Below are 25,776 nucleotides of genomic sequence, written 5' to 3'. Positions count from 1 at the left end.
AGAAGAATAGAGTCAAGGGAAAATGGATCAGCCATGATGAAATGACAGTGCAGCCTTGATGGACTGAATGGCCTAATTCTGCTCCTATGTCTTATGATCACTGCCTCCTTAGTGAACTTAAGGTAAAGGAACTCTTATCAAATCTGGGTCACTGCATAACACCCAATCTAGAAGTGTTGTTCCACGAGTGGGCTCAACCACAAGGTGCTCTAAAAAGTCATCTTGTAGGCATTCTACAAATTACTTCTTGGGATTCAGCATGAACCTGATTTTCCCAATTTACCTGCAAATTGAAATCCCTGCCATGACTATCATAACATTGCATTTTTAATGCCTTTTTTTATCTCCCGTTGTTATATGCAGCCCATATACTGCTACTGTTCAGAGACCTGTATATAACTCCCGAAGTCTTTTACCCTTGTAATTTCTTAACTCTACCCACAAGGATTCACATCTTCTGAACCTTTTACCTCTAAGGATTTGATTTCATTTTTAACCAACAGCCACCACACCCCCTCTGCCTAAACTTTCGACACAATGTGTATACTTGGATGTTAAGCTGCCAACTACAATCTAGTTGTATACCAACTGTCCCCATCCTCAGTGCTATTTTTCTGATTCCCATCCCCCTGCCAAATTAGTTTAAACCTTCCCTCACAGCTCTAGCAAACCTGTCTGCAAGGATATTGGTGCCCCTCAGGGTTCAGTTGTGACCCGTCCTTTTTGTACAGGTCATCCTTCCCCAGAAGGGATCCCAGTGATGCAGAAGTCTGAAACCCTGCCCCCTGCACTAATTCTTCAGCCACACAGTCACCTGCCAAATCATCCTATTCTTACCCTCACTAGCATATGGCCCAGGCAACAACCTGGAGATTACTACCCTGGAGGTTCTGCTTTTCAGTTTTCTGCTCAACTCTCAACTCAATGGTTGCTGCGGCTTCACCCAATAGTTCATCCCCCACAACAGTATCCAAAGCGGTACTCTGTACTGCCCGACTATTCCCTTTCCCTCTCCTGACAGTCACCTAGCTACCTGCCTCCTGCAAGTTTGGGGTGACTACCTCCCTGTAGCTCCTATCACCTTATTTTCCCTTATGAGCCAAAGGTCATTGACCTCTGCCCCTAACATAACTGCCTCCACCACCATCCCTGGCAGTGCAATGCATGCACTCACCACTCAATGCAAAAAAGATGAAAAACTAACCTCTGACATCAACCCTATGCTATCCTCCAATCACCTTAAAATGATGCCCCCTTGTATTAGCTATTTCTGTTCTGGGGAAAAAAACGTTTCTGGCTGTCCATTTGATCTATGCCCCTTATCATCTTGTACATCTCTATCATGTCACTTCTCATCCTCCTTCATTTCAAAGAGAAAAGCCTTCGTACACTCAAGCTATCCGCTTAAGATGTGCTCTCTAATTCAGGCAGCATCTTGGTAAATGTCTGCACCCTCTTTAAAGCTCCAACATCTTTCTTATAATGAGGTGACCAGAACTGTTCAATTCCCACTTCTTTTTTCAAGGTGTTCTGATACATCTTTCATTCCAATATTTTTGACAGTGGCTAATAGATTTGTAGATCCCCCATTCTCTCTATTTGTAAATAGTAGGGGCTACTAGTCATTCCATAGGACATTTGTTTCAGGACAAACAAATAAAGACAAACTGGATAAAGACAACTTTTTCCACATAAACCACCTTGTGGTGTCGTTGAGTGGAAGTTTGTGCCTGGCATTACGGCAACCATCCTATTAGTAGAAACCAGCTTGCTAGGACTGCACACATGTTGCTCCACACCATTGCAACAATCAGCATTGAGAGCCAAGGAGCTCCAGAATGGAAGTGGGCTGGAAGAACAAATGCAAAGATTCACTCAATCTCATTTTAAGCTTGAGAGTGATTCCCCCATTGCTCAATGCAATAAAATTCTGTATAGTAGCTTTGGAGATAGTACCTTTTTATGTATTTGATAGTGACATACAGTGCTACCCACATAACCAGTACTTAATTGAAATCCATTACCTGGTTACCAATGAAAGTCAAGGTTTGTCCATTTCTCCTATCACCAGAACGACAAGTGGAATTCACTCCACTCGGTCCAGGTTGTATCTCTTCGCTGTTGTAGTTTCCAAGACTATGACTTGCACAGAAACAAACATTCTGTAAAAATGAAGTTCTCTTTTCCTTAACGGAGATTAATATTACAGTTTATGGGGGGGGGGGAAGAGGAGCTGCTACACTGGACGTACTAGTGGCAGTGGCAGGCTGACTACTCTGGGTATTTAATGCAGGCTAAACTAAGGATCTACAACTCACTATATAATAACACTTGGCACATTATTGCTTTGTTCTGCTCTAGTATAACTATTGGAAACGTGGCTATTTTTAACTTTCACCTCTGGAAATCATGGTACAGTACTACCAAATGTCTATTGGGTATTTCTCCCAGCCTTGTTAGCCACAATATTTCCCTTGCTGATGGCCTTTTTACTTTTCTGCTATATATGTTTTTTTTATCTGTTATGACAATCTAGCTGTGCCTTTCTCAGGGAAAGATGAGATAGAACACACACGAGCAGCAAAACAGCAAAAGCTATTTTCTCTTAATATAAATCTTTAAAGCCTACAGTTCAGTTAACAGGTAGAACTGGTGCTCTGATTCATACATACAGAGAGAGCAGAGGTACATGGGAATGTGATCAGGCACCTCAGACATCATACCTACTCCACAGTGGCAGACACTAGATGTCCACCTTTGTCACAATTACCAGATCAATTCCATTAATCACATGTGCTATCAGTCTCAATAATTAAGTTTGGGGAGGAATTGCTCTTGGAGCTATGAATATTCTGTAATGATTGTAAAATTTAGAATTATCTCAATGACATTCAATTTATATTGTTTTGGTGGGACACTACTGCAAAGGCAGCAATCTTCAAAAATCTTAATGTCATCCCATTCAGGATGAACCTTCATGTGAGAGTACTGATTAACAAGAGTGCGTGTAGAACATTACACCAAAACGCCTGATCCTACTCTTCCTCACCTTATACTTTCCCATAATGGGTAACAATCAGGAGTCAGAACTCGGGCAGAGTTTCCCTCTCCCTAATTTTGAAGCCAGTTGCTGCCTTTGTTTAAAATTGCTCACAGACAATGCATGAAACAAAATACACTTACCCATCATAACAATTGAACTCGCAGTGTTTGCAGCCATCGAGTGAATTCAGCTCTTCCTGTGGCTAGTTTTGATTCAGGAAAAATCAACATTTCTTAAAGCTTAAAATACTACATCAATAACTATTGCACGACAGAAACCTAAGTAAACAAATTTTACATCTACAAAATACCCTATCATTTTCATGCTTTCAAAAGTGCAAGCATTTATATTTTGTGAATAATCCTGGGGTTGGAGGAGTGTGAGTGTGTGAGGAAAGGGGTTTGTTTTCTGTTGTGTTCTGTGTTGTTCTGCTGAACATTGTGGACATGCTTTGTCAGCGCCAGAATGTGTGGTGACACTTGCGAGCTGCCCCCAGCACATCCTCAGGCGTATTGGTTGTTAACGCAAACGACCTATTTCACTGTGTATTTCCATGTACGTGTGATAAATAAATGAACCTGAATCAATACACGAACATTCCTCTAGAGAGTAGCCCTCTTGCTAGAAACTCATTCTCTTGACTGCTTTGGCAAATTTAGGGATGGGTACATTTGTCCTCCTCATGTGTGAATAGATCTGATGAAAATGCTTATGACACAAACATGGAGAGATGCCCACCCTCAAGAATGGGGAGAATGGGGAGAAGCCATCTCTGCTTCAACATCAGAAATCAAATGCAAATCCACAAACTGCCCAAGCCAATCAGGGTTAGGTGTTTACCATCATAATGAAGAGAAAATGTGGGCTGGAGGGAGGACAGAGGGGGGATTGTGAAGGCAGACCAAAAGCATATCACTATTTCTCAATTTTCAATCACTGACATACCTTTTCACTGTTCGCCAAATTTAACAAAACCTAGTGTTCAAATGTGCTACTTTAGGAAGTATTTATTTAAATAGAGCAGTATAGTACAACAATTGTTCATGACAACCCAATGCAACAGGTACATGTCTTTTCTCTGGATTACTGTAGCTGTATTTACTACACGTCCTTTTTTTTGTTATACAATTAAAGAAGGCTTACTTAATATTGTTCCAAATACTGTAAAAAAATTTAAAACAGCTAAGGGAAAATAAAATATGTATATAAACTTTTGATCCACAGTTTAACAAATGCTGTTAAACGGTAGATTAGGAATCAATCTTCTTGCTGTAATGAGGGATGTTTTAATAACTGCTTTCTGATTCTAAGCATATCTATTTCTATTGTACCTAATACAATGAATCCCTTAATTCGGGAAGAAGGCTTTAGAACTCGAAGCCAAGGACTGGGAATAACCTGGATGGAGGAACGCAATACCGCCTGCAAGTTTGAAAACTTCCTTAACCAAAATTACACAGACAGCAAGGAATCTCCAGAAATACTACACAAGTCAAGTGCAGTCAGGGCCCATCTACTTCAATCCATTTCTCTTTGTTTCCTTGGATAATACTAAGGATTGTTCTACACTGTACCCCAGAAAAATCAGAAGTTAAGAATCAAAAGAAAACCAGATACAAAAAGGATAGAACAATTTAGCTGTTAATAAAAACGCTGCGTTCACCAACATTTTTTGTGTATGTAGCTGTTAATAATCTTATTTCAGGGACACCACATCAAAGAGTTTGAGGTCAACTTTGTGATTTTATTTTCTGGTTGTTAAGGCTTTGTGTCATAGTGGATATAGTTTGGTTGGGGAAGAACAAAAGGCACAAAAATCATTTTAGATTTTTAACAAAACCATTCCTCCATCAGGGCCTTGGTGAGAATGGTCTCTTTCTGTTATGTGACCCAAGTAACTGAAGTCCCCCGATGTTGCAGAATCATGCCAGATCAGATCCTAACCTCATGTGACATCAACATATGAGAAACCTTTAAAGGCAGGAATAGTGGGTGGAGTAACAAAAAGAGGGTAAAAGTTGCTAATGACCAAAGCTCAGATCCCATCCTTGCAAAAAAAACCTTTCATTTATGCAGCAGCCAAGAACAACTCCACTGATGCTCTAAGGAAGATCAGCTAAAATAGCAGCTAGACTCAAATGAATGTCTAACTACAGCTCAACTCCACACTGCTATCACAGAACAGCAAGAACAAGCCTAATTTAGGCTTGTCGGAATCATTGTGCAATTTATAGATGAATTAGTGTAAAATACAACAGTTGCCATGGATACTGTCCAGACTCATCCAGGTAACACCAACCTCAAAGGCAGCCTGTACTACCTCTTGCCTTCTCCGATCCACTTCTCGAATATACTCTGCTTCCTACAGAGGATGCAGAAGGTGACAAAGTCACTCATAATTGAAGTGTAAAAATCAAGAGACTAGAATAAAAAATGTTACAATGGTTAAATAGAGCACCATACACAATTTATTACTGGTAATTAATGCACACTCCCTTTGACCCTCACCAATTTTTACTGATGCACCACAGCTTGGAATGGAAACTGTTCTGCCTGTGACTGCAAAAAAAACTGCCAAATCATGCCAACAGATCAACACATTATGGAAACCAGCCTCCCCTCCATGGACTGCACTTCTCACTGCCTCAGCATAATCAAAGATTCCATCTACACCAGACATTCTCTTCACCCCTCTCCCATTAGGCAGAAGATACAAAAGCTTGAAAGCACACAATACCAGGCTCAAGGGCAGCTTCTATCTCGGTGTTAGAAGATTACTGAACGCTTACCCAGTATGATAAAATGGACTCTACCTCACAAACTCATTGTGACTTTGCACCCCATTGTCTAGCTGCAGTGTACTTTCTCTGTAACTACAACACTTTACTCTGCATACTATTGTTTTCCCTTATCTCAATCCAAAGTTTAATGAATTGATCTGTATGAACGACATGCAAGTTTTTCCCCCATTGTACCTTGTTACATAGAACACAGCACTGTACAGACCTTTTGGCCCATAATGTTGTACTGACCCTTCAACCTCCAAGATCAATCTAACCATTCCTTCCCACATAGTCCTCCATTTTTCATCCGTCCATGTGCCTAAGAGTCTCTTCAAGGTCCCTAATGTATCTGCCTTTAAAACCAGCTGGCAGTGTGTTCCATACACTTGCCACTCTCTGTGTAAAAAAAACCCAATTCTGACATCCCCCTATACTTTCCCCAAATCACCTCTTATATTAGCCATTTCCACCCTGCGAAAAAGTCTCTAGCTGTCCACTCTATATCTCTTATCTTATACACCTCTCATCCTCCACTTCAAAGAGAAAACCCCTAGCTCTCTCAGCCTATCCTTATAAGACACCTTCTCTAATCCAGGTAAATCTCCTCTGCACCTTCTCCGAAAACTTCCATATCCCTCCTATAATGAGGCAGCTAGAATTGAACACAATACTCCGAATACATGTAAAAATAAAAATAACTAATTCACTAACATAATTTACTACGTACGTACCTGTGAATAAAATAACATGTGTAAAGTAAGTTGGAACTGTTAATTTCTTTGTTAAATTTGTAGATAAAGGAATTCCTACAAATACATTAATATTAGACTGTAACCATACTAAAACTCTATCTTAGTTCAATATCAGACTAAATACATGTACATCTGCAGCAGGAACTACAACTACCCCCTGCAGAATCACAGCAGAGTACAAGAAGTTTTCTGGCCAACACTGCATGAATGGATTAATAACCAAGTCATGAAAGCATCTAGTTATGCAGGATTTGTTGTAGAATATAGCATTCCATTCTCTGTATTCATATTTTTTGAGTAACCCAATTAATTTTCTTTCAAAAATTATACTTTTACATATATTCAGGAATTGAACATTGTGGAAAAAGGCCAGCAATATGAGGGACCTGCTTATGCAATGTTTGTTTCACTTCTATCAGAGAGGAGGCTACATAGCATCCACATCAGGACAACCAGATTCAAAATCAGTTACTTCCCCTCAGCCGTCAAGCTGATTAATACCTCCACCCATTAACTCACCCCATCACCAACCACTACTTCCATATTACCTAGCATCATTTTATGTACATACAATCAGTCCATGTATATAACAGTTACTTGTACATTGTCTTTTATAGGATTGCTTTTATATTTATATTTATTGAGGATTTTAAAATTTGCTATTTATGCTTAGTGTTTTATTTTGTGCTGCTTCGGATCTGGAGTAACAAACATTTCGTTCTTCTTTACACTTGTGTACTGAAGAATGAGAATAAATAATCTTGAATAATGCTGGAGAACTCAGCAGGTCAGACAGCCTCTATGGAGGGGAATAAACAGTCAATGTTTCTGGCAGAGACCTTTCTTGAATGAACATGGAAAATTGCTTTAAATCGTTGAGAGAAACTACAGGTATTTTGTGATAGGGTTAACACCAATAACCTTTTTGGGAAACGTTGTTTGTTCCTCCCCAAGCCTCTCCCACTGTGCCTCCATTAACGATGCACTGCTTATAATTTAGAGCGGAGGCAGAAAACGCATTTCTAAAACATCAATTGATACAGACTGCTAGGCGTAAAATTTAAAAACAGAATGATGTAACCACCAATTTTCCCATCATTCGTTTCCACAGCAACACTCCAGACCTTTCTGCAGTATAGCTGACATGAAAAATATATAAACACGAAGAAATCTGCAGATGCTTTGAAAAATATATGCAGTGATAAACATAAACCTTTAATTTTAAGTACTTTTCAAAAAAACTCAAAGTCCCAAATAGTTTAACAGGCAACCAATTCAGATTTTTTTTTTGAAGTCTTGAAACTGTTAGAATATAGCAATCAGCACATAATGTGCACAAAGAAAGCTTTATAGTAACAGCTATGGACTAAATGAACAATTATTAATAATTAGTTTTTTATTATATTGATGTTAGTTGAGAAATAAAAATTGGAGATCGTCAATTCCTTTCTGCAAATAGTGCCACGCAATCTTTTATATCCAAACAAGGGATGCATCTAAAATAGGTCACCTCCAAGGGGTGGCATGGTAGCACAGCGGTTATTATAACGCTATTACAGCACCAGTGACCAGAGTTAATTCCCACTGCTATAAGGTGCTGTAGGTCCTCCTGTGACCTCCGGGTGCTCTGTTTTCTTCCTACATTCCAAATCAGTAGGTTTGTAGGTGTAATTAGGCAGCGTGTGCTCATTGGGCCAGAAGGGCCCGTTACCATGCTGTGTGTCTAAATAAAACTAAATAAAAAGGAGAGCACTCCCTCAGCATAATGTCCCATTCAAACCAAAAGGAGAGAATGGTGAGCAGAACCAAAGCTGATTCCATGACAGGGAATCCCTAGAGCTCATTCACTTGCATCAATTTTAATCAACAACTAACACACATCAAAGTTGCTGGTGAACGCAGCAGGCCAGGCAGCATCTCTAGGAAGAGGTACGGTCGACGTTTCAGGCCGAGACCCTTCGTCAGGACTAACTGAAGGAAGAGTCAGTAAGAGATTTCTTACTAGTAGTAATCTCTTACTAGCTCTTCCTTCAGTTAGTCCTGACGAAGGGTCTCGGCCTGAAACGTCGACCGTACCGCTTCCAAGAGATGCTGCCTGGCCTGCTGTGTTCACCAGCAACTTTGATGTGTGTTGCTTGAACTTCCAGCATCTGCAGAATTCCTTGTGTTTACGTTAATCAACAACTACCTGTTTAATGTATTCATCCGCTTTCTCTTCATAGTTTTCCACTGCCTTTGCAACAGCCGTTTTGAACCTTGATAAATGAAGAGAGAATTCAGGAAAAACCTGGATGTTATTATTTAACCCCACTTTAAAATACACCTTTATTCTCACTGGAGACTAACTAAGAAAGCAGATAAATGATTTATACTGACCCTACCCCCCCACCCAGACCACCACTTATGGTGTGATGCACCCCATCTGTATCCTCCTTCAAGACTCAGCCATGCCAGGCTCTAACAGAGGCTGACACTGCTGTTTCATTTAGTTTACTTAGAGACAGTGCACAGAACAGGCCCTTCTCACCCAATGTGCCACAGCACCCAGCAACACTCGATTTAACCCCAGCCTAATCATGGGACAAGTTACAATGACAAATTAACCTACTAACCAGTACATCTTTGGACTGTGTGAGGAAACCCAAACATTCCATGGGGAGCACATACAGACTCCTTACAGATGAACTTTTGTTCTCCCTACTCCCATTGGCCTGCACACAAGACCATAAGATATAGGAGCAGAATCAGGCCATTTGGCCCAGAGGCTGCTCTGCCACTTCATCGTGGCTGATCAATTTCCCTCTCAGCCCCAATCTCCTGCCTTCTCCCCGTATCGCTTCATGCTCTGAGCAATTAAGAATTTAACAACCTACTTTAAATATACCCAGTGACTCAGTCTCAACAGCCACCTGTGGCAACGAATTCCACAGATTCTCCACCCTCTAGCTAAAGAAATTCCTCCTTATCTCTGTTTTAAATGGACATCCCCCTATTCTGAAGTTGTGTTCAGTGGTCTTAGACTCCCCCACCAGAGGAAACATCCTCTCCATGTCCACTCTATCGAGGCCTTTCAACATTCGAGAGGCTTCAATGAGATTCTCCCCCCGCCCCACCTCACTCTGTGAGTACAGGCCCAGAGCCATCAAACGCTCTGCATATGATAAGCCTTTCAATCCCAGAATTATTTTCATGAAACCCCTTTGAACCCTCTCCGATGTTAACACATCCTTTCCAAGTCAGGTCTCACCAGTGCCTTATAAAACATCATTACATCCTTGCTTTTATCCTCTCAAAATGAATGCTAACAATGCACTTGCCTTCCTCACCACAGACTCAACCTGCTATTTAACCTTTAGGGAATCCTGCACGAGGTCTCCTAAGTCCCTTTGCATCTCAGATTTTTGAATTTTCTCACCACTTAGAAAATAGTTTACGCTTTTATTTCTTCTACCAAAGTGTATATCCATACATTTCCTGAGACTGTATTTCATCAGCCATTTCTTTGCCCATTCTCCTAATCTGTCTAAGTTCTTCTGTGGCCTCTCTGCTTCAACACTGCCTGCCCCTCCACCCATCTTCATATCGTCCACAAACTTGGCCAAAGCATCAATTCCATCGTCCAAATCATTAACAGTATCACAGCCCTCCATACCCCTCCCATCCATCGACTTATCCAATCTTTTCTTAAATGTTGCAATCGAACTTGTAGCCACCACTTCTGCTGGCAGCTCGTTATACACCGACACCACCCTGTGAGTGAAAAAATTCCCTCAGGTTCCCTATTAAATATTTTCTCTTTCACTCTTTATATGACCATGGTTCTAGTTTTTTTCCTGTGGAAAAAGCCTGCTTATATTCACCTGATCTATACCCCTCATAATTTTGTATAAAATTCCTCCCTCATTTTTCTAAGCTCAAGGGAATAAAGTTAAAACCTATTCAACCTTTCCCTATAACTCAGGTCAAGTCCCAGCAACATCCTTGTAAATTTTCTCTGCACTTTTTCAATCTTATTAACATTTATCCTGTAGATACGTGACCAAAACTGCACACAATACTCCAAACTATAGAATATTCTATAACATCAGATAGTTGCTCAGGCACCCGCTGCCACAGCAGGGTGAAAGCCATTCAGATGTCTGACCCTACTACCTAAAGTGTGCCAGAAGGAACTGACAACTCTCCACCCTGCTCTAGCCTCTGCAGCAATGTTTTTTTATTCAGCGTAATTGGAACATTCATTTGTCATTGAAAATTAACTCAAAATAGAAAAAGTAATAAAAAGCAGACACATACTATCAAAACCTTTAGATACAGTAGACCAGGTTTATATGGACTGACGAGTTCCCCTTTAATGTTGTAGATTTATACAAACCTCAATTTTAGTCAATAAAATGCAGTATTGAAATTTATTGCTTACTTTTCATAAGCATCTGCAGAGAGGAGAAACTTCTCTTTTAACTTTTTGTCAGCTTTATTTTCCCACCAGAATTTGTTGGTTTGTTTCAAATGTTCCAAGCTGCAAGAATAGAGAAATCAGAATCAGGTTTATCATATTGTACAGTGCAAAGACAAAATTACAAAATCAAGTTGCTCAGCAACCAATTAAAAAGCAAGATACTCCTATATTGTAACAAATTAAATCTTTCACACCGTGATCGCATTACCAGAGTCTTCCCTCACTGTGGCTATATACAGCACAAAGTAGAAAGAATTGCAGGGACTGCACCTTGCAAAGTGTTCCAACAGTCCTCCATACAGCACCGCAAGGCTTCCATTTGTGATGTGTTTCTTCACATCCCCATTGCAGCAGTAGCACCAGAAGTTCTGCTCATGCTGGGTGAAATCATATTTCTCCACTTTCACGTCTGAGAGAACCTTCCGTGCCTCTTCAACCTGAGGGTTCAACAGCAAACATCTTCAATTGAAAAACTAACTCTTGGGGAAAAAAACTGTCACTGATCACTGCAAGATCGTACCTGGAGTACTGTGTGCAGTTTTGGTCTCCTTACTTTTGAAAGGGAAAGAACCCGCCATAAAGGGAGAAACTAAGTTGACGATTGACTCTATGTTCCCAAGAGTTTAGAAGAACGGGGGTTGGGGGGGAAACAAACCAATGACAGGGTTTGACAAACTTAATATGAGGACAATATTTCTACAAGTGAAAAGGGTGAGGTGTATCTAAAGATTAGATGAAAGAGGGATAAAGATGAGCTTTGTCACATATGCCTCGAAACATACAGCGAAAAGCATCATTTGTGTCAGGAGCCAACACAGTCTGAGCTTTATAACTATAAAGGAAGAATGGAGATGAGAGAGAGAGAGAGAGAGAGAGAGAGAGAGAGAGAGAGAGAGAGAGAGAGAGAGAGATGGATGGGGGGGGCGGGGAGAGAGAGAAAACGAGAGATGGTGCAAGAACATCCAGTGGAAACACACACAATCACAGGGAGAATGTACAAACTCCTCACAGAGGTGGGAAATGAACCCTGATCACTGGTATTTTACAGCGTTCCATTAACTGCTACGCTCTCGTGACACAGTTCAGATAAAGGTGACATATTTAGGACTGAGCAGAAATGAAATTTCTTCAGAGGGTTGTGATTCTGTAGCATTCTCTACACAGAAGAAAATGCAGACAGTGCCGCTGATCAGATTTCTAGACGCAGAAGGCACCAAGGCATATGGAGAGAATGCAGTAATATGGTACTGAGGCAGAGGGTCAGCCCTGATGTACTGAAAGCTGGAATGGGTCTGAAAGGTTAAATAGCCTACTTCCACTCCTATATTTTGATATAAACACAAGAAATTCTGCAGATGCCGGAAATCCAGAGCAACACACACACACACACAAAATGCTAGAGGAAAAGAACTTTCCAAAAGCTTGGTCAGCCTCTTCCTGTTAACCAGAATATTTTCATTCCTGAAAGATGTAGCTCCATTTCTGTCTCATTAAACATATGAGCACAGCCTCAGAATTTCCATTTAGAACAGACACGAAAAGGGATTTCTTTACCCAGAGGGTAGCAAATCTCTGAAGCTGTGGAAGCCAAGTCATTGGGTATATTTAAAGTGGAGGTTGATAAGTTCCTGATTAGTCAGGACGTCAAAGGTTCGGCAGAAAAGTCAAGAGAATGGGGTTGAGAGGGAAAACAAATTAGCCATGATGGAATGACGGAGCAGACTCGATGCACCGAATGGCCTAATTTTGCTCCTATATCTTATAGCCTTATATCCAATAACCATTTGAAATTGTGACAGGTTAACACATGGAGAAAAGCAAACTGCAGACACTGGGATGAAACAAGTGATTAGAAAAGGAAAGTCTTCCACTTAAGATGTTTAGAATGATTGAAATTCCCTCCCTCTAAAACCAAATGTTGAGGTTGGGACAACTTTAAAATTGAAACTGAAAGGCTTTTGTGAGGGAAATGAATGTATGCAGTTTACTTAGCAATTTGGTTTACAATTTTTATTCTATTCTTGTGAGTGTGGAATTTCTCATAAGTCAGACATTGGGCACCTCATAGACCGCCCATGAAATTATTTGGGATCTTAAGTATGAAGTGCAAACAACAAAAATAATTCAATGTAAACCTAGCCACCTACTGACTCACACTGCATTAAACACAAGAACATATTATGTTCCCTAGATCAGACTCAGGAGAATATCAGGAGTGAAGAGAAATGAAAATTATGTTTCTGCTTGGCCTGCATTCATTCAAATGAAATCTGAAGGCACATGAATACTTTTAGATTAAACTTTGGGATGTTTCTTCCCCGGCTGTTACAAAATAAACGTAAAATTACCCAAATGGAACTTTTAAAAGAAATGAAATTAATCTTTAAAATTTCAACTAAAATTAAAAGAAATTTCAAATTGTAAGTTGTAAAAGAAACTCAAGCACTTATTTTCTTTTTAACGTCAACTTTTCTTCTCACATATACATCAAAACATCAACACATAGTGAAATACATCCTGAACACAAGAGATTCTGCAAATGCATCATGAACAAAATGGATAAGTTTAGAGCATGGATCAGTACTCGGAGTATGATGTTCTGGCCATTACAGAGACTTCGAAGGATCAGGGCAGGAATGGCTACTTAGAGTGCCAGGCTTCAGATGTTTCAGAAAGGACAGGGAGGGAGGCAAAAGAGGTGGGGGCATGGCACTGCCGATCAGGGATAGTGTCACAGCTGCAGAAAAGGAGGAAGACACGGAGGGATTGTCTACTGAGTCTGCGGGTGGAAGCTAGGAACAGGAAGAGGTCAAAAACTCTTCTGGGTGTTTTTTTTATATATAGACTACCCAATGGTAACAGGGACATTGAGGAGCAGATAGGGAGACAGATTCTGGAAAGGTGTAATAATAACAGGGTTGTTGTGGTGGGAGATTTTCCCAAATATTGATTGGCACGTCCCTGGAGTGAGGGGTTTAGATGGAGTGGAGTTTGTTAGAGTGTGTTCAGGAAGGTTTCCTGACACAGTATGTAGATCAGCCTACAAGAGGAGAGGCTGTACTTGATCTGGTATTGGGAAATGAACCTGGTCAGGTGTCAGGTCTCTCAGTGGGAGAGCATTTTGGATATAGTGATCACAATTCTATATCCTTTACTATAGCGTTGGAGAGGGATAGGAACAGACAAGTTAGGAAAGCATTTAATTGGAGAAAGGGGAAATATGAAGCATAAATTGGGAACAGATGTTCTCAGGGAAATGTACAGCAGAAATGTGGCAAATCAGGGGATATTTGCATGACGTTCTGCACAGGTATGTTCCAATGATACAGGAAAGGATGGAAGGGTACAGGAACCGTGGTGTACAAAGGCTGTTGAAAATCTAGTCAAGAAGAAATGAACAGTTTACGAAAGGTTCAAAAAATTAGGTAATTATAGAGATCCAGAAAATTATCAGGCTAGCAGGAAGGAGCTTAAGAATGAAATTAGGAGAGCCAGAAGGGCCATGAGAAGGCCTTGGCAAGCAGGAAGACCAAGGTATTCTACAAATATGTGAAGAGCAAGAGGGTAAGACGTGAGAAAATAGGACCAATCAAGTGTGACAGTGGAAAAGTGTGTATGGAACCGGAGGAGATAGCAGAGATACTTAATGAATACTTTGCTTCAGTATTCACTACAGAAAAGGACCTTGGCGATTATAGGGATGACTGACAGCGGACTGAAAAGCTTGAGCATATAGACATTAAGAAAAAGGATGTGCTGGAGCTTTTGGGAAGCATCAAGTTGGATAAGTCACCAAGATCAGACAAGATGTACCAGGCTACTGTGGGAGGCGAGGGAGAAGATTGCTGAGCCTCTGGCAATGATCTTTGTATCATCAATGCAAAGGTTCCAGAGGATTGGAGGGTTGCATATGTTGTTCCCTTATTCAAGAAAGGGAGTAGATTTAGCCCAGGAAATTATAGACCAGTGAGTCTGACTTCAGTGGTTGGCAAGATGATGGAGAAAATCCCGAGAGACAGGATTTATGAACATTTGGAGAGGCATAACACGATTAGGAATAGTCAGCATGGCTTTGTCAAAGGCAGGTCATGCCTTATGAGCCTGATTGAATATTTTTGAGGATGTGACTAAACACACAGATGGAGGTAGAGCCGCAGATGTAGTGTTTATGGATTTTAGCAAAGCATTTGATAAGGTACCCCCAAGCAAGGCTTATTGAGAAAGCGAGGAGGCATGGGATCCAACAGGACCTTGCTTTGTGGATCCAGAATTGACTTGCTCACAGAAGGCAAAGAGTGGTTGAAGATGGGTCATATGCTGTACGGAGGTTGGTGACCAGTGGTGTGCCTCAGGGATCTGTTCTGGCTGATGACACAAAGGTTGGGGGTGTTGTGGATAGTGTGGAGGGCTATCAGAGGTTACAGCGGGACATTGATAGGATGCAAAACTGGGCTGAGAAATGGCAGATAGAGTTCAACCCAGGTAAGTATGAGGTAGTTCATTTTGGCAGGTCAAATATGATAGCAGAATATAGTATTGATGGTAAGACTCCTGGCAGTATGAAGGATCAGACGGATCTTGGGGTCCAAGTCCATAGGACACTCAAAGCAGCTGCGCAGGTTGACTGTGTGGTCAATAAGGCATACGGTGTATTGGCCTTCATCAACCGTAGGATTGAGTTTAAGAGCCAAGAGGTAATGTTACAGCCTTATAGGACCCTGGTCAGACCCCATTTGGAGTATTGTGCTTAGTTCTGGTCACCTCACTACAGGAAGGATGTGGAACGATAGACAGGGTGCAGAGGAGATTTACAAGGATGTTGCCTGGATTGGGGAGCATTTCCTACAAGAATAGGTTGAGTGAACTCGGCCTTTTCTCCTTGGAGCGACAGAGGATGAGAGGTGACCTGATAGAGGTGTATAAGATGATGAGAGGCATTGATCGTGTGGATAGCCAGAGGTTTTTTCCCAGGGCTGAAATGGCTAACATGAGATGGCACAGTTTTAAGGTGCTTGGAAGTTTGTACAGAGGGTATGTCAGGGGTAAATTTTGTGTTTTTTGTTTAAAATGCAGAGAGCGGTGAGTGTGTGGAATGGGCTGCTGGCAAAGGTGGTGGAGGTGGATACGATAGGGTCTTTTAACAGACTCCTGGGTAGATACATGGAGCTTAGGAAAATACAGGGCTATGGGAAACCCTAGGTGATTTCTAAAGTAAGTACATGTTCAGCACAGCATTGTGGACCAAAGGGCCTGTATTGTGCTGTAGGTTTTCTATGTTTCTGTGCTGGAAATCCAGAGCAAGACACACAAAAGACTGAGGAACTCAGCAGCTCAGGCAGCATCTATGCAAATGAATAAACAGTTGACATTTCAGGCTGAGACCCTTCTTCAGGACTGAGAAGGGGGAAAACGTGAGAATAATAAGTGGGGGGAGGGGGACACTATCTAACCAGCCTGTCTTCTCCTGAGCAAACACTGGAAGACAGCACTGACGGGAGAGGCCAGCCTCTAGCACAGCACAGTATCCAGCAGCACACGGCCAGCTCCTTCCTAGGTAGCCACAACAAGCAACCCCAAGGCATGAGTAAGGCCTGTTCCACAACTGAGGCCACACAGCTACCCACCATTGAATCAGACTCACAAAATACTAATATTACCAATGTCCAACTAGATCTTACGAAAACAAAAAAATGTTGAAGACAATCACTCGCACTGTTGGACTGCGCACCGCCTGACATATTCTTTCCTGGGTGGCTGAAGTAGGCTGCAACACAGTGTGCAACAAGTCCAGCTACACCGCTATCCACCAACTTGCGAGTGGGGTGGGGTTGCAGTTCTTGATAACCAGCAGTATCTAGCGATCGTGAAAAACATGTAAAGGACGATCAATCACGCCTTTGGTTGAACTCAAGAGAAGCACTGTTTCCACGCGTGCTGTTATCTTACCGTAAAGCTGCAAGGACTGTGCTGGTCAAGTGTCACCATGCTTCCTGCGCCAACAATACATGCCCACAACTCACTGACCTTAACCAATGGGAATGTGGGAGGAAACTCCCATGTCATGGGAAAACATACAAACTTGTTACAGACAGCAATGGGAAACAAAACCCAATCGGTGATCACTGGCATTGTAAGGTGCAAGTATGCTCTGATTCTCACAGCTGATAGAGAGCATAATCACTTATTTCTGTAAACTATGGAATAACAATTTAGCAGTTGTAATCAGAATGGAGAATGTTTTGGATTATACTCTGAAGGTCAAAAAGAGTGAAGGCCTGAGCTGTGACCCCAGTCATTAGTTTATTTCTATAGCTGATTAACGTCAGTCAACTAAAAGGAAACCAGTCCAGTAGTAAGTGCATTAGAATGGCATTTTTTTATGATACATGTTAAGAGGCATTGATGAATCAACATTTATTATGTCTGTGTATTTAAATAACATTATGCATCCTTTAATACCAATCTAATAGTTGAATGAACGAAATTGTTCTTTGCCTCGTGGGGGTCCATGCACTGCAATTTTATAATTATAAACTTGTCCATTGTCTTGAAAGGTGGAAAGCACATATACAACCATTTTTTTAATCCTCTCAGTGCTGGTGCACACAGCGCTTCATAGCATGCTTCAGAGAGATTTTTTTAAAAAAGGATGAGGAAGCTAGTGAACTCGAAACGTTAGCCTTCAAATGAGTTGGAACCATCAGGTCAGCAACCTGTTTCTGAGCACTTATTGAATGGATGAGCCATTATCATTCTACCATAAGACATATGACTTAGTTCTGCTCCTTTGCCCCATCGGGTCTAAGGGGAGGATCTCATTGAAATCTACTGAATATTGAAAGGCCGAGATGGAGTGGATTTGGAAAGGACTTCTGCAATCTCCCAGTGGCCACATGTTTGAATTCCACATCCCATTCCCATTCTGATATGTCTATCCACGGCCTCCTCTACTGTCAAGATGAAGCCACACTCAGGTTGGAGGAACAATACCTTATATTCCGTCTGGGTAGCCTCCAACCTGATGGCATGAACATTGACTTCTCTAACTTCCGCTAATGCCCCACCTCCCCCTCGTACCCCATCCATTATTTATTTATATACACACATTCTCTCTCTCTCCTTTTTCTCCCTGACTATACCCCTTGCCCATCCTCTGGGATCCCCCCCCCTTTCTTTCTCCCTGGGCCTCCCGTCCCATGATCCTCTCATATCCCTTTTGTCAATTAACTGTCCAGCTCTTGGCTCCATCCCTCCCCCTCCGGTCTTTTCCTATCATTTTGGATCTCCCCCTCCTCCACCCACTTTCAAATCTCTTACTAGCTCTTCCTTCAGTTAGTCCTAACGAAGGGTCTCGGCCTGAAACGTCGACTGTACCTCTTCCTAGAGATGCTGCCTGGCCTACTGCGTTCACCAGCAACTTTGATGTGTGTAGTTAGAATTGTTTGCTCTGAAGCATCAAAGGCTGAGGTATATAAAATGATGAGCGGCACGTTTAGGGTAAATAGAATGTTTTTCTGCAGGGTGGAAATGACAATATTAGAGGGCATAGCTTTAAGGTGAGACTGGAAAAGTTTAAAGGAGATATGCAGCGTAACACTTATTTTTCATGGGAAGTGGTGGGTGCTTGGAGCACACTGCTGGAGGAGGATGGTGGTGGCAGATACGATAGTGAAGTTTGAGAGGCGTTACAACACATAGGCAGGAATAGTCAGCACACTTTCCACCACACATCTACAGAAGTTTGCCTAGGTCTTTGATGACATGCCGAACATTTGCAGACTCCTGAGGAAGTACAGGTACTGTTGTGCTTTCTTTGCAAATACGTTTATATGAAGGGTCCAAGACAGGTCCTCTGAGATTGTGACACCCAGGAATTTAAAGTTACTGACCCTCTCCACCTCTGATCCTCCAATGAGTACTGGCTCAACAGACTCTGGAGTTTACAAAGAATGGTGCCAAAAACAAAAAAAAAACCAGCGAGTGGCTGTTTTGTGAGTGAAAACATCTTGTTAAATCCACTCGCTGGATGTTTTTTCGCTTTTGGCACCATTCTTTGTAAACTCCAGAGTCTGTTGTGCATAAAAATCCCAGGAGATTAGCAGTTTCTGAGATACTCAAATCCCCCTGGGCGGCACCTAATTTGTTTATTTCGGCTTTTTTCTTAGAAATGTGCCGGAGGCGCTCCGGCTAGCACTGCACCACTGTATAAATTATACAGCCTTGAGATTTGCTTGCTCACAGGGAGCCACAAACCAAGAAACCCGGAAGAACCCAATTAAAGAAAAAAAAGGAATAAAAATACGACCAACACTCAACGCGCAAGAGAAAGAAAAAGTACAAATCATACAAACAGTTGAAATGAACTACAGCATTCTGAACCAAAATTGAGTCCTCAGGTCCAAACGCTCGCTTATCAGTTAATTATATATAGCGGGCACAGAGCATAACAGTCTTCATAGCCTCAGTGCCATGGAGTGACCATCGCGGGAACGAGCGAAATTGGTTCTTGCCTCCGATCTGGGCCAGACATTCCGCTTTAGAGATTTAACTCACGTACAACGAAACAGTGTGAAATGCATAGTCTGGGTTCACAGCCAAGGGTTATGCTGCGAGGCAGCTTGCAAGTGTCACCACACATCCCGGTGCAAACATATGATTCCCACCACATTCAAAACAACTGCAAAACAAACCCCCTTTCCTTCCTCCCTCCCACCCACACATAATAATCTAAACCCAAGGACAAATCATTTTGTGTGTGTACTCAAGATTTCCAGCACAAGACCATAAGACATGGGAGAAGAATTAGGCCATTTGGCCCATCGAGTCTGCTCCACCATTTCATCATGGCTGATCCAATTTTCCTCTCAGTCTCAATCTCCTGCCTTCTACCCGTTTCCCTTCATGCCCTGACCAATCACGAATCTATCAACCTCTACCACAAATATACATAAAGTATTGGCCTCCACAGCTACCTATGGACAAGTATTCCACAGATTCACCACCCTCTGGCTAGCATCTGCAAAATCTCTGCTGTTTACCCTTCAGAAGTATTTTAAAGCAGAAACTGTTTTTCTCCATCCCACTTCCACCAGACCCAATAACCCCGCCTTCCGCTTACAATTATTTATTTGCCGAACATTTACTAAACCAGGACCCTACTTCTGTGCATCCTCACCTTCTGTTGGAAGCGGCCTAGCAGCGCCGCGAGCCTTTCCTGGTGCTTCAGGCCGTAGATGTGCCCCCGGCCGCGGAAAGAGGTCTGCCTACAAACCACGCAGTAAAACAGTCCCTCAACCTCTTCTTTTGCTGCCGCTGCCGCTACCGCCTTCTTTCCCCTCATCAGGAAACCGCAGACCGATACTCACGTCTCCGTCAATGCCTCAACTAACGAACGCAAGAAGCCGCCGCCTCTCGGATGGGAGGAGCTGCGGCCTACAGCGTCCTCTGCTCTGGAGGACCAGAGTCAGCAGATTCACAGCACCGTTCAAGCAACACACACAAAAAATGCTGGTGAACGCAGCAGGCCAGGCAGCATCTATAGGAAGAGGTACAGTCAACGTTTCAGGCCGAGACCCTTCGTCAGGACTAGCTGAAGGAAGGGCTAGTAAGAGATTTGAAAGTGGGAGTGGGAGGGGGAGATCCAAAATGATAGGAGAAGACAGGAGGGGAAGGGTTGGAGCCAAGAGCTGGACAGGTGATTGGCAAAGGGGATATGAGAGGATCATGGGACAGGAGGTCCGGGAAGAAGGAAAGAGAGTGGGGGAGCCCAGAGGGTGGGCAAGGAGTATAGTAAGGCAAGTTTACCTGGTCCATTTCCGACACCTCCCCCCCTTTCTCTCTGCAAGCTTTGAAAACCTACTTCATTATCCACAAACAACATGAATTCTGCAGATGCTGGAAATTCAAGCAACACACATCAAAGTTGCTGGTGAATGCAGCAGGCCAGGCAGCATCTCTTGGAAGAGGTACAGTCAACGTTTCGGGCTGAGACCCTTCGTCAGGACTAACTGAAGGAAGAGTGAGTAAGGGATTTGAGAGGGGGAGGGGGAGATCCAAAATGATAGGAAAAGACAGGAGGGGGAGGGATGGAGCCGAGAGCTGGACAGGTGATTGGCAAAGGGGATATTTTGAAAATTTGTATCTCTGAACAGAAGAAAAAAACACCAGATCCAAAAACAAAAATGCTCAGGTCAGGTGATATGTGTGGAGAAGGAAATAGAGTTAATGTTCGAGGTTGAAGACCCTTGACAAGAACGAGGAAAAGTGACAGCATGGCATAGTTTAAGTTGTGAAAGAGGCGGCACAATGGGGACAACAATAGGAATGTCTGAAAGAGGTTGGAGTCCTGAGGAAAACAGAGAAAGCCATTGTGGTGGTTGATGAGTATGGTGAACGGTGTTGTTTGCAGGTAATCTGCCATGAAGAGGTGTAAGTAAGGGAGTTAAAATGAGAATAAGAAAAAGAGTAAACACGAGGAATTCTGCAGATGCTGGAAATTCAAGCAACACACATCAAAATTGCTGGTGAATGCAGCAGGCCAGGCAGCATCTCTAGGAAGAGGTACAGTCGACGTTTCAGGCCGAGACCCTTCGTTAGGACTAACTGAAGGAAGAGCTAGTAAGAGATTTGAAAGTGGGAGGGGGAGATCCAAAATGACAGGAGAAGACAGGAGGAGGAGGGATGGAGCCAAGAACTGGACAGGTGATTGGCAAAAGGGATATGAGAGGATCATGGGACAGGAGGCCCAGGGAGAAGGAAAGGGGGGGGGAGAAACCCAGAGAATGGGCAAGAGGTATAGTCAGAGGGAGAAAAAGGAGAGAGAGAGAATGTGTGTATAGAAATAAATAACGGATGGGGTACGAGGGGGAGGTGGGGCATTAGCAGAAGTTAGAGAAATCAATGTTCATGCCATCAGGTTGGAGGCTACCCAGACGGAATATAAGGTGTTGTTCCTCCAACCTGAGTTAATCCCCACATCCTCTTCGTTATTTATTTATTATTATTATTTCTCTCTCTCTCTCTCCTTTTTCTCCCTCTGTCTCTCTCACTATACTCCTTGCCCATCCTCTGGTGCTCCCCTCCCCCTTTCCTTCTCCTCTAGGCCTCCCGTCCCACGATTCTCTCCTTTCTCTAGCCTCGTGTCCCCTTTTGCCAATCACCTGTCCAGCTCTTGGCTCCATCCCTCCCCCTCCTGTCTTCTCTTATCATTTTGGATCTCCTCCTTCCCCTCCCACTTTCAAATCTCTTACTAGCTCTTCTTTCAGTTATTCCTGACAAAGGGTCTCGGCCCGAAACGTCGACTGTACCTCCTCCTATAGATGCTGCCTGGCCTGCTGCGTTCACCAGCATTTTTTGTGTGTGTTGCTTGAAATTCCAGCATCTGCAGATTTCCTCATTTTTGCATTTTTAAATTCACAACACCTTTCCTTCAGTTTCCCTTTGTGGGGCATTATCATAATCGAAAGCGAGATGGATGGTTATGTACAAGGATTCAATTGATTTTCAGAGTACTTTAAAAGGTTGGCACAACATTATGGGCTGAAGGGCCTGAACTTGAGTGTAATGTTCTATTTACTATGGACATCAAGTCGAAGAAAATGTTATAGAAACATAGGAAGCCTACAGTACAATACAGGCCCTTCGGCCCACAATGATGTGCCAAACATGTGTTTACTTTAGAAATTACTTGGGGTTATCCATAGCCCTCTATTTTCCTAAACTCCACGTACCTATCAAGGAGTCTCTTAAAAGTCTCTGTCGTATCCGGCAGCCCATTCCATCTATTCATCACCCTCTGCATAAAAAAAACTTACCCCTGACATCTCCTCTGTACCTACTTCCAAGCACCTTAAAACTGTGCCCTCTCGTCTTAGCCATTTCAGCCCTGGGAAAAAGCCTCTGACTATCCACACGATCAATGCATCTCATTATCTTGTACACCTCGATCTGGTCACCTCTCATCCTCCGTCACTCCAAGGAGAAAAGGCCAAGTTCACTCAACCTATTCTCATAAGGCATGTTCCCCAATCCAGGCAACATCCTTGTAAATCTCCTCTGCACCATTTCTATGGTTTCCACGTCCTTCCTGTAGTGAGGCGACCAGAATTGAGCACAGTACTCCAAGTGGGGTCTGACCAGGGTCCTATATAGCTGCAATATTACCTCTCGGCTCTTAAATTCAATTCCACAATTGATCAAGGCCAATACACCGTACGCCTTCTTAACCACAGAGTCAACCTGCGCAGCAGCTTTGAGTGTCCTATGGACTCGGAACCCAAGATCCCTCTGATCCTCTATACTGCCAAGAGTTTTAGCATTAATACTATATTCTGCCATCATATTTGATCTACCAAAATGAACCACCTCACACTTATCTGGGTTAAACACCATCTGCCACTTCTCAGCCCAGTTTTGCATCCTATCGATGTCCCGCTGTAATCTCTGACAGCCCTCCACACTATCCACAACATCCCCAACTTTTGTGTCATCAGCAAATTTACTAACCCATCCTTCCACTTCCTCATCCAGGTCATTTATAAAAATTACAAAGAGTAGGGGTCCCAGAACAGATCCCTGAGGCACACCACTGGTCACCGGCCTCCATGTAGAATATGACCCGTCTACAACCACTCTTTGCCTTCTGTGGGCAAGCCAGTTCTGGATCCACAAAGCAATGACCCCTTGGATCCCATGCTTCCTTACTTTCCCAATAAGCCTTGCATGGAGTACCTTGTCAAATGCCTTGCTAAAGTCCCATAAACACTACATCTACTGCTCTAGCTTCATCAATGTGTTTAGTCGCATCCTCAAAAAATTTAATCAGGCTCGTAAGGCATGACCTGCCTTTGACAAAGCCATGCTGACTATTCCTAATCATATTATGCCTCTCCAAACATTCATAAATCCTGCCTCTCAGGATCTTCTCTGCCAAATTACCAACCACTGAAGTAAGACTCACTGGTATATAATTTCCTGGGCTATCTCTACTCCCTTTCTTGAATAAGGGAACAACATCCACAACCCTCCAATCCTCTGGAACCTCTCCCATCCTCATTGATGATGCAAAGATCATTGCCAGAGGCTCAGTAATCTCCTCTCTCGCTTCCCACAGTAGCCTGGGGTGCATCCCATCCGGTCCCAGTGACTTATCCAACTTGATGCTTTCCAAAAGCTCCAGAACATCCTCTTCTTTAATATCTACATGCTCAAGCTTTTCAGTCCACTGCAAGCCATCCCTACAATTTTCAAGATCCTTTTCGGTAGTGAATACTGAAGCAAAGTATTCATTAAGTACCTCAGCCATCTCCTCCAGTTCCAAACACACTTTTCCACTGTCATACTTGATTGGTCCTATTCTCTCATGTCCTTTCCTCTTGCTCTTTACATACTTGTAGAATGCCTTGGGTTTTTTCCTTAATCCCGTCCGCCAAGGCCTTCTCATGGCCCTTCTGGCTCTCTTAATTTCATTCTTAAACTCCTTCCTGCTACCCTTATAATCTTCCAGATCTCTATCATTACCTTGTTTTTTGAACCTTTTGTAAGCTCTTCTTTTCTTCTTGACTAGATTTACAACAGCCTTTGTACACCACGGTTCCTGTACCCTACCATCCTTTCCCTGTCTCATTGGAACGTATCTACGCAGAAGTCCACACAAATAATACCTGAACATTTTCCATGTTTCATCCATGCATTTCCCTGAGAACATATGTTTCCAATTTATGCTTCCAAGTTCCTGCCTGACAGCCTCATATTTCCCCTTACTCCAATTAAACATTTCCCTAACTTGTCTGTTCCTATCCCTCTCCAATGCTGTGGTAAAGGAGATAGAATTGTGATGACTATCTTCAAAATGCTCTCCCACTGAGAGACCTGACACCTGACCAGGTTCATTTCCCAATACCAGATCAAGTACAGCCTCTCCTCTTGTTGGCTTATCTACATATTGTGTCAGGAAACCTTCCTGAACACACCTAACAAACTCCACCCCATCTAAACCCCTTGCTCTCGGGAGATGCCAATCAATATTTGGAAAATTAAAATCTCCCACCACGACAACCCTTTTATTATTACACCTTTCCAGAATCTGTCTCCCTATCTGCTCTTCAATGTCCCTGTTACCATTGGGTGGTCTATAACAAACACCCAGTAGAGTTATTGACTCCTTCCTATTCCTAACTTCCACCCACAGAGACTCCGAAGACAACCCCTCCATGCCTTCCTCCTTTTCTGCCGCTGTGACAGTATCTCTGATCAACAGTGCTACACCCCCACTTCTTTTGCCTCCCTCCCTGTCCTTTCTGAAACATCTAAAGCCTAGCACTTGAAGTAGCCATTCCTGCCCCTGCACCATCCAAGTCTCTGTAATGGCCACAACATCATAGCTTCAAGTGCTGTTCCATGCTCTAAACTCATCCGCTTTGTTCATAATACTCCTCGCATTAAAATAGACGCAATCTCCTCCCTCGCCTCCCACAGTAGCCTGGGGTATATCCTGTCCGGTCCCAGTGACTTATCCAACTTGATGCTTTCCAAAAGCTCCAGCACATCCTCTTTCTTAATATCTACATGCTCAAACTTTTCAGTCCGCTGTAAGTCATCCCTACAATTGCCAAGATCCTTTTCCGAATACTGAAGCAAAGTATTCATTAAGTACCTCTGCTATCTCCTCCGGTTCCATACACACTTCTCCACTATCACACTTGATTGGTCCTATTCTCTCATGTCTTATCCTCTTGCTCT

At 42.7% G+C, this 25,776-nt stretch overlaps 2 protein-coding genes across 2 annotated transcripts in view; one reads left to right on the top strand and one right to left on the bottom strand.

The window, feature by feature from the left end:
- Nucleotides 1-20,400, bottom strand: part of cenatac (centrosomal AT-AC splicing factor) — a 32,519-nt gene extending 12,119 nt beyond the window's left edge. Inside the window, exons 1-7 of the mRNA XM_063038718.1 lie at nt 20,213-20,400; nt 11,308-11,474; nt 10,999-11,097; nt 8,767-8,833; nt 5,343-5,405; nt 3,184-3,245; nt 2,025-2,142 (exon numbers count right to left, since the gene is read on the bottom strand). Of these exons, the coding sequence (XP_062894788.1) occupies nt 2,025-2,142; nt 3,184-3,245; nt 5,343-5,405; nt 8,767-8,833; nt 10,999-11,097; nt 11,308-11,474; nt 20,213-20,377 (741 nt within the window). The 5' untranslated portion in view covers nt 20,378-20,400. The remainder of the gene's footprint in view (nt 1-2,024; nt 2,143-3,183; nt 3,246-5,342; nt 5,406-8,766; nt 8,834-10,998; nt 11,098-11,307; nt 11,475-20,212) is intronic.
- Nucleotides 20,401-20,508: 108 nt separating this feature from the next.
- Nucleotides 20,509-25,776, top strand: part of LOC134340888 (uncharacterized) — a 167,734-nt gene continuing 162,466 nt past the window's right edge. Inside the window, exon 1 of the mRNA XM_063038461.1 lies at nt 20,509-20,584. The gene's annotated coding sequence lies outside the window, so the exon portion shown is untranslated. The remainder of the gene's footprint in view (nt 20,585-25,776) is intronic.

The sequence above is a fragment of the Mobula hypostoma genome, chromosome X2, assembly GCF_963921235.1.
Source record: "Mobula hypostoma chromosome X2, sMobHyp1.1, whole genome shotgun sequence".
NCBI lineage: Eukaryota > Metazoa > Chordata > Chondrichthyes > Myliobatiformes > Myliobatidae > Mobula > Mobula hypostoma.
The sequence above is the reverse complement of the archived record's forward strand: the minus strand, read 5'-3'. Positions and strand labels throughout refer to the sequence as shown.